Source organism: Scylla paramamosain, chromosome 11 (assembly GCF_035594125.1).
Source record: "Scylla paramamosain isolate STU-SP2022 chromosome 11, ASM3559412v1, whole genome shotgun sequence".
Taxonomy (NCBI): Eukaryota; Metazoa; Arthropoda; class Malacostraca; order Decapoda; family Portunidae; genus Scylla; species Scylla paramamosain.
In genome coordinates this window covers 6,670,001-6,680,000 of record NC_087161.1, presented here as the reverse complement: position 1 = coordinate 6,680,000, position 10,000 = coordinate 6,670,001, and the positions used below count along the sequence as shown (strand labels likewise).

The window sequence follows — 10,000 nt, the reverse complement described above, 5'->3', positions numbered from 1 at the left end:
TCACCATACTACAAAAAAGACATTGAAAAAACTAGAAAAGATACAGCGCAGAGTCACAAAGATGATTCCAAGATTGCGCAATAAGCCGTATGAGGAACGACTGGAAGAACTAAACCTATTTAGTTTAACAAAGCGCAGGATAAGAGGAGACCTAATTGAAGTGTTCAAAATTTTCAAAGGATATAGTAACATTGATGCACATAATTATTTTACCATTGATCATTCTAACCTAACAAGAAATAATGGATTCAAGATTATACCCAAACGTTTTAAATCCCACGAGGCCAAACATTTCTTCTTTAATCGTATAGTAAATATATGGAATAAACTTCCTGCCGAAATTGTAAACAGCAGTACTATTGAATCATTCAAAAATAAAATAGACAAATATTTAAAAGCAAATCCCCAACAAGCTCTCTTCTTGTCCGAATAATTACTAAATTCACTATTTAAACTCTTATTCAACAGTTTTAATATAACTATGTATTAACTTTCAGATAGGCGTATAGAGTTCACCGTAGGGTGAATAGTAGAACTTCCTTTCATCCTTTCCTATGAAAATTTCCATGTCAGTTTTTCCATACTGCATGGTACTTTTCCCAACTATTTCCATGCCAGCGCAAGCTGGAGGGAGTGGTGGGTGGGGAGGAGCCTTCTGCTATGCTGTCCTGTCTCTCTTCACTGTAGCTAGTTAGAGGTAGTTACCAAACAGCCTTGCAAGGACCAAAAGGTTTGTTGCTGTTTGGCTTTCCTTTGTATTCCTTTGTATTCCTTTGTATTCCTATTAAGAGAGAGAGAGAGAGAAAGGAAGGGAAGAAAGTAAAGGAAGAAAATAGAGGTTAAGGGCAGAGGGAGGGAGGGAAGGAGGGAAGGAGGAGGCGAAGAAGGGAAAGATGGAGGGAAGGAGGGAAGGATAGATAGGAGAGATCGCGTCCTTGACAACGCTGTTTAGGATTAGGGAGGAGGAGGAGGAGGAGGAGGAGGAGGAGGAGGAGGAGGAGGAGGAGGAGGAGGATACATAACATCTATATTCGAGAAAGTGAGAGAAATATTTAGTTGTTGTTGTTATTATTATTATTATTATTATTATTATTATTATTATTATTATTATTATTATTATTATTATTATTATCATTACCATCATATCTAATCTTTCTTGTCTCCTGTACTATGTTCTCTCTCTCTCTCTCCTCTCTTCTCTCTCTCTCTCTCTTCTCTCTCTCTCTCTCATCTCTCCTCTCTCTCTCTCTCTCTCTCCAATATTTCGTCGCAAAATTCCCCAACTTATAACATTCCTCCTCCTCCTCCTCCTTCTCTTCCTCTTCGTCAGGTAACAATGCGGGTTGGTAACTTTTAATGATCCCAACAAGGGGGGAGAGGAAAATAGAGCGAAACTAAAGAAAGTATGCCGTATTTTCAGAGAGAGAGAGAGAGAGAGAGAGAGAGAGAAAAAAGAGAGAGAGAAAGAGAGAGAGAGGAGAGGAGAGAGAGAGAGAGAGAGAGAGAGAGAGAGAAGGAGAGAGAGAGGAGAGAGAGAGAGAGAGAGATAAAGTTGTACGAAATATTTAAAGACAGATGCGTAGATAAAGAAAAAAATATGTAAATGAATGAATGAATGAATATCATTCATCAATGATCTCCTTAACCAAACTTCTTGCCCTATCCGCTCCTACACTGATGACACCACCCTGCAGTTTCCCACGTCTTTTCGTAGACGTCCAGCCCTTCAGAAAGTACACAGTTCACGCAGGGAAGCCACAGAACGCCTGACTTCTGATCTCTCTGAAATTTCTGATTGAGGCAGAGCAAACTTGGTATTGTTCTAATGCCTCAAAAACTCAAGTCCTCCATCTATCAACTCGACTCAACCTTCCAGACAACTATCCCCTCTTCTTCTGTGACACTCAACTGTCCCCCTCTTCTACACTGAACATTCTCGGTCTGTTCTTTACTTGTAATATTAACTGGAAGCTTCATCTCACATCTGTTGCTAAACCAGCTTCTATGAAGTTAAGCGTTCTGAACATTCTCAGCCAGTTTTTTCACTCCCCCCACCCCAAACTGGTAACACTGTACAGGGGCCTTATCCGTCCATGTATGGAGTATGCTTCACATGTCTGAGGGGGGGGGGGGTGGATTCCACTCATACCACTCTTTTAGACAGGGAGTGAATCAAAAGCTTTCCGTCTCATCAACTCCTCTCCTCTAACTGACTGTCTTCAGCCTCTTTCTCATCGCCGCAGTGTTGCAACTCTTCTTTTTCGGCAATCTTTTTTTGGCAACTGGCACTTAAGTCGTCTTTTTTTCCTAATAATTTTGTTGACCTTGGCCAGTGGTGTTCTTACATAAAAAAAAAGGAATAAAGAAATAAAGAAAATAAATAAAGATAAGAAAATTAGGTCCACATTTGGTATGAAAAAAGAACTAACAAAAAAGCATAAAAAGACGAAGAAGAAGAAGAAGAAGAAGAAGAAGAGAAGAAAAAGAAGAAGAAGAAGAAGAAGAAGAAGAAGAAGAAGAAGAAGAGAAGAAGAAGAAGTCCACACAAAATTAAAGGACAGGACGCGTCATATTTAGAAAACCATAAACATGACAGGGGAGAGTGAGAGGGGAAAAGGGAGAGGGAGAGTGAAGAGAGGGAGAGGAGGAAAAAATGAAAATAATGAAAAGGCAAAGGTACAAACACAGAATGAGGACAATCAGACGAAGAGGAAAAAAAAAAAAACAAGAAATGAGGTTTGGAGGGCAATGAGGGGAACAAAATGAAGAAAAACGGTAAAAAAAGGGTGAAAAAAGTAAAGGATATAATTAAAACATGAAAATGAAAGGGAAAAACGAGGAAAAAATAGTAAATAGTTGAACTGGAGCGGAAGGATAATAAGGGACGAGGAAAAATTGAGGGGAAAAACGAAGGACAATGAGGAAAGATGGGAATGAAGGAAGGAAGGAAGGAGAGAAGGAAGAAGAGAAGAGAAGAAGCGATATGGAGAAAAATTAGGAGGAATTGGAGCAGGATTATTAGAGGTAATTAGAAGACATGATGACGATGGTGGGGGAGAGAGAGAGAGAGAGAGAGAGAGAGAGAGAGAGAGAGAGAGAGAGAGAGAGAGAGAGAGAGAGAGAGAGAGAGAGAGAGAGAGAGAGAACGGGAGAGAGAGAGAGAACGGGTGAGAGAGAGAGAGAGAGAGAGAGAGAGAGAGAGAGAGAGAGAGAGAGAGAGAGAGAGAGAGAGAGAGAGAGAGAGAGAGAGAGAGAGAGAGAGAGAGAGAACGGGTGAGAGAGAGAGAGAGAGAGAGAGAGAGAGAGAGAGAGAGAGAGAGTGAGAGAGAGAGAGAGAGAGAGAGAGAGAGAGAGAGAGGACGGGAGAAAACGGGAGAAATGAGAATGAAAGAAGGAAAGAAAGAAAGAAGAAAGGACGAACGGGTGAATGAAAGAAAAGAAAGAAGAAAAGAAAGAGAGGAATATATATATATATATATATATATATATATATATATATATATATATATATATATATATATATATATATATATATATATATATATATATATATATATATATATATATATATAATTCCACAGGATTGTCATCAGCGTTAATTATTCTCGATATTAATTAGTTAATTACAGAGAGAGAGAGGAGAGAGAGAGAAGAGAGAGAGAGAGAGAGAGAGAGAGGAGAGAGAGAGAGAGAGAGAGAGAGAGAGAGAGAGAAAATATATAATCTACACACACACACACACACACACACACACAGCACACACACACACACACACACACACACACACACAGCTGGCCTATCCAAGTCTATTAATTTCCAATACTTGGGTTTAATTATCATTACATTGTTGGCGGTGGGGCAGGGCAACGCCGCGGGGAGGAAAGCACGCGGCAACACTGCTCGCCCCTCATCGCTGGGGGTTATTATTATCGTTATCATTATCGTTATTGTTGTTGCTCTGGTTTTTTTTTGTATGTTGTTGTTATTGTTGCTATTGTTGTTGCTGTTATTATTATTATTATTATTATTATTATTATTATTATTATTATTATTATTATAATTACTATTATTATTATTATTATTATTATTATTATCATTATTATTATTATTATTATTATCATTATTATTATTATTATTATTATTATTATTATTATCGTTGTTGTTGTTGTTGTTGTTGTTGTTGTTGTTGTTGTATTATCGATAAAAGTGGTTAATAATGATGTTAATGATGATAGCACCAAGAGCTACAACAACAACAAAACAACAATAACAACACCAGTAGCATTAGCAGTAACAACAATAACAACAAAAACAACAGTAGCATCATCATCATCAACAACAACAACAACAACAACAACAACAACAACAACAACAACAACACACACCGCCTACAACACTCTGGGCTAACACGAACGAGGCACAATACTTAACGAAATACTAATCATGATAGGAGTGATTTTGACAACAATGATAACAATACGAACGAAACTAAAAATAAACACAATATTATTATAGAAACAAATGAACGAAAGTCATCACACCATTCTTCCTTCTTCCTCAACTTTCATCCCTTTTATCCTCCTCCTCTTCTTCTTCTTCTTCTTCTTCTTTTTTTCTTCTTCTTCTCCTCCTTCATCCACCTCCATCTCCTCCTCCTCCTCCTCTCTCACCAAAACAACCTTTACCTTTCATTCTTCAAAACTCTCTCTTTCCTTCACCACCACTACCATCTCCTCCTCCTCCTCATCTTCCTCTTCCTCCTCTTCTTCCTCGTGTCATTGTAAGTACTTCTTGTCCCTATCTGATTCCTTCCTCTCCTCCCTCACCACCTCCTCTTTACATCACCACCACCACCATCTGCTCCTCCTTCTTCTTCTCCTCCTCCCCCTCTTCCTCTTCTTCCTCCTCCTCTTACGTCACTTTAAATGCTCTTCCTTCCCATTTGGTTTTCTTCTCCTCTTCCATCATCACCTCCACCGCCAGCACTACGTCCTCCTCCTCCTCCTCCTCCGTAAGCTCTTTCATCTCCTCTGCAACCCTCTCCACCATCCCTCTATTCTTCGTCTTACTCCTCTCCCTCCTCGTTTATTTTCCATCCTGTTCTTATTCTTTTCTTTCCTCCTCCTCCTCCTCTTACTTTTACTTCTTCATCTGTGCTATGTCCCACTTCGCTTTCCTGTTTCTTATTCCTTAAAACTCACTCGTTCCTTCTCCTCTATCCTTTCTTCTCCTTTGTTTTTCTCCTCCCTTTCTTCCCGCTCTTATTCTTACTTTTCTTCCTGTTCGTCTTCGTCCTTCTCCTTCTGTTTTCTTCTTTCTTCTCCTCCTCATCATCAATCTTCTTTCAATTATGTTCCTGCAACTCTTCTTCCTCCTTGTCTATCCTTCCCTACTGTTTGCTCTTCCTTTGTATTCTTCGCCCTACACCACTACCATCACCAATTCCGTCTGCCCTTCCACAGCCCTCTTTCCTTTTTTCCATTGTATTCCTTTATTCCTCCTCCTCCTCCTCCTCCTCCTCCTCCTCCTCCACGTCCAACACCATCACAAGTTTCTCCTTCACCTCTTCCGTCAGTCTCTCGTTCACCACTTCGTCAGCCCCTTCTTCAGCCCCTCCGTCAGCACATCCTCAATCCCTCTTCCCACCCCTTTGTCACCGTCTCCTTCCACCTCTTCGTCAACCCCTCCAATAATCCTTCCTTCATCCCATCCGTCAGCCCCTTCTTCAGTGTCTCCGTCAGCCCCTCCGCCAGGTACTCACAAGCATCCATGGAGCGCTGGTGTTCAATGTGGCGCAGCAGATCCGTGTACAGGACGCCGAAGGAGAACTGCATCCCCGTGGTAAGCATGTGGACCACGAACACGCAGGCGCAGATCAACCAACCCCATCCACCTGTGCACGGGAGAGAGGGAAAGTGAGAGGGAGAGTGAGTGGGAGGGAGGGAGGGAGGGAGTGAAGGAGTGAGCTGGTCTGAATTCTCATTTTTTTAAGTATTATATCGACAAATTTCAAGGTCTAATGTATGTATTTGGGTGCTTCAGAGGTGTTTATAAATTCTGTGAAGGTTTTCCACGCCTCTATTGACGATATTCAAGGTCAAGTGGACGTATTTTGTGGGGCTTTCACCGGTTGTTTTATGATTCCAGTGAGAGTTTAAAGCGAGTGAGAGTAAGTGAATGAGTGAGGGAGCTGGCCTGTATTCTCAAACATTTTCACGCCTCATATCATCTATTTTCAAGGTCAAGTGGATGTACTTTACAGGTTTTATAATTCTGTTGAGTTTCCCAAAACTTCCATTGACCATTTCCAACTGTAAGTATTTTTTGGGTTTTCAGGGATGTTTACGGTTCCAGTGAGAGTTTTCCACGCTTCTCTTGACAATTTTCAAGCTACAGTGGAAATATTTTACGGGTGTGTTTACGGGTGTTTGTGAATATCATGAGGATTCTCCACGCCTCATATCAACTATTTTCAAGGTCAGGTGGATGTATTTTTTGGGTTTCCACGAATGTTTGTGAACATAATGAGGATTTGACCAGGATTCCACGTCAACAATGGAGAAAACACCAATGAGAACAACTAATCATCTATGTGGCATTTAAAAAGAAAAGTCACTTGGAGTCACTGTGGAATTTTCAGTAATGTTAATGATGCTACTAAGGGATCAACAGAAATTGCTCATCATCAGTACTAAAAAAAAAAAAAAAAAATAAATAAATAAATAAATAAAAAATCCTGGGAACCTGTCCAATCATCGCAGTGGCCTTTGGAAATAGTGAAGTAGAAGTATTTAGGATGCTTTCAGAAATGTGTATGGTTATACTGAAAGTTTAGCAGACATTCTACACCACCATCGTCATCATCATCATCATCATCATCAGCGGGATAACATACACTAAGAACCCGACTTATCATCTCCGTGGCCTTTGAAACAAGTCCTTACGAAAACACTAAATGAAGTAGGTAGGTAGAGCGAGTGAGTGAGCGAGTGTGTGAGTGCTGCGTGAAGTAGAGGGGAAGGTAGTGAGAGAATGAGTGAGAGAAATAAGTAGAATAAATGTGGAATAAGAGAAAGTGAGAGAGGGGATTGGATATGAGGCAGGCATGCTAGACAAGATGGAGAGGCTGAAAGGGAGAGGGGAAGGGAGAAGTGACTATGTTATTTGGGGACAAGAGTACCAGGGACAAAAGGAGAGAGAGGGAGAGGTAGGGAGAGACGGGATATATTTGGGGATAAGAGTGAGAGGGTGAGAGGGAGAGAAAGAGAGGAATGAATATATTTGAGGACAAGGATGAGAGGGAGAGAAAGGGAGAAGAGAGCATCAGAAGGGAGAGAAGTTTGTGTGTGTGTGTGTGTGTGTGTGTGTGTATGTGTGTGTGTGTGTGTGTGGTGTGTGTGTGTGTGTGTGTGTGTGTGTGTGTGTGTGTGTGTGTGGTGTGTGTGTGCGCGTGTGTGTGTGTGTTTGGAATATGGAGGAGGTGGAGACAAGAGAGGAGGATGCAAAGAGAATGTCAGTATGAGAGGGAGAGTGTGTGAGCGTAGGAGAGGAGGAGGAGGAGGAGGAGGAGGAGGAGGAGGAGGAGGAGGGGGAGTAACTCAAAGAAAACAGGACAAAATCATCTCACATCCTTCAGAGAGAGAGAGAGAGAGAGAGAGAGAGAGAGAGAGAGAGAGAGAGAGAGAGAGAGAGAGAGAGAGAGAGAGAGATCCACGCACACGCACGCACGCACGTACACACGCGCACACAGGATTTAGAAAGCTTTTGCAAGTACAGAGTGAGAGGTGAGAGCGGCGCGCGGCAGAGACAGGTGATGGAATGGAGAGATGGAAGGCGAGGGAGAGTGAGAGAAAGAGGGAGAGAGAGAGAGGCAGTGAAGGAAGAAAAGGGACGTAGATGACACAAACACCCTTACACTCCCCTCTTCTATTCATCGTGACTCTATGAAGGTATTGACTCACCTACCCACCCTCCACACACACACACACACACACACACACACAAACATACACGCCCAATGCAAGCCTGGCCCTCTCTCTCTAAGCTTCCCACCCTTTCATACAGCCCATACAAACCATACAGGTGCTGGGAAGGTGCTAAAGTGCTCCCTATATAAAGCTAACAAGTATGTGAAAGTAAATGGGGAGTGAAATGGAAATACCAGAGTGTCGTGCCCGATTCAGAACACCCAATCCCACGCAAGCTGACTTAGCATTAGGAGAAATATGGGACTGTGTGTTTTATTATATTATTTTTTTTATTAACATTTTCTTTACCTTGGGGCCAGACAGAGAAATGATTGATAGGAAGAAAGGGAAGGAGAAGAATAGGTGTCATTCACGGAGAAAAAGAAAGAGAAGGAGAAAGAGAAAGAGTAGTTTTGTCCCGCTGATCGATGAACAGACAGACAGACAGACAGACGGACAGACTGACTCAAAGGCACCAATGGACAGCCGGGCTTTCTCTTCCCTCGCTCGGAGATAAAAGAATGATTAAACGGTACCGGTTCTTTATCTGGTCCGCCTCGCTCCGCCTCGCCACGAAGTTTGGAAAAGTCCCCCCCTCCCCCCTCATCCTGTCGCGACGCTCAAGCCACGCAGAAAACGTATTAATTACAACGCAGGAGGAGATTAATTTTCACATTGTTTTACTATTTAATTCACTTTGCTTGGGTAACTAAACTAATTTATTTTCCAAATTCATTTACTATTTTCTTTTGTATGGGCAACCAAACTAAACTATGAAAAAAAAAAAATATGAGGCGATTAATTTTCTCATTCTCTTCTACGTACCTAATTTATATGGCTTGGGTAACTATACTAAACTAATTTTTTCTACATTCTTCTGTTGTTAACACTACTTTGCATTGGATATCTAAACTAAACTATGAAAAAAAACAGGAGATAATTTTCCCATTTTCTACTATTTATCGCATGAATAGCTAAACTAAACAATTCAAATAGAAAATTAATATTTTCCCATTTTCTACGATTGAATTTACTTCGCATAGATAACTAAACTACACTATGAAAAAACACGAGGAAATGCATATTTTCTAAATTTCTACAATTTAGTTTACTTCGCTTGAGTAATTAAACTAAATTAATTTTGTTATATTCCACTATTTATTTAACTTTGCATGGATAACTAAATTAAAGTAACAAAAAACAAGGACATTACTCTTTCCACATTCTTCTACTATTTACTTCACTAAACTAAAGTTATGAAAACCAAGGTACTATCTCGTTTTCTATTCACATATCCACGCGAAGGGACGCGAGACGACAGACGCTGGGAATTAAATTAGGAGAGTAGGAAACATGTGGTCCTCATGTAAATATTACTTTTTTTAATAAAGACGAGAAATGGAAATTGGAATGATTGTGCAGGAGAAATTATGCTGCTTTGTAATGTTGATGAAGAACTGGGGGGGGGGGGGGAGAGAGAGAGAGAGGAGAGAGAGAGAGAGAGAGAGAGAGAGAGAGAGAGAGAGAGAGAGAGAGGAGAGAGAGAGAGAGAGAGAGAGAGAGAGAGAGAGAGAGAGAGACCCAAAAAGAAAACGGAGTACGAAGAAGAGACAGAAAACGGAATCCACACTAATATACCAATTTCATAATGAAAAAAAGAAAAAAAAGAAAAAAAAGGAGAAAAAAATCTTTAAAGGAGTTGACAGAAAGAAAGTTATCAATACATTATGAATCAATCGGGGAAGTTTCTGTGAGGGACAAAAAAAAAAAAAGAAAAAAGAGAGAGACCCCCTCCCCCTCCCTCCCTCCCTTGGAAGTCCCCCCCTCCTTGGAAGGTGAGACTGATCAAGATTCAATAACGCAAGCAGGTGGTGTCTCGCTCCGTCCTGCTGAGAAAAGACGAGAGAGAGAGAGAGAGAGAGAGAGAGAGAGAGAGAGAGGAGAGAGGAGGAGAGAGAGAGGAGAGAGGAGAGAGAGAGAGGAGAGAGAGAGGAAAAAAAAAGATGACGAAAAAAATACACAAAGACGCGAAG

At 41.0% G+C, this 10,000-nt stretch overlaps 1 protein-coding gene across 1 annotated transcript in view; it reads right to left on the bottom strand.

Moving 5' to 3' along the window:
• The window catches only part of LOC135104891 (monocarboxylate transporter 13-like), a 189,081-nt gene that overhangs the window by 67,246 nt on the left and 111,835 nt on the right, over nt 1–10,000 (bottom strand). Inside the window, exon 4 of the mRNA XM_064012617.1 lies at nt 5,762–5,893. Within this exon, the coding sequence (XP_063868687.1) occupies nt 5,762–5,893 (132 nt within the window). The remainder of the gene's footprint in view (nt 1–5,761; nt 5,894–10,000) is intronic.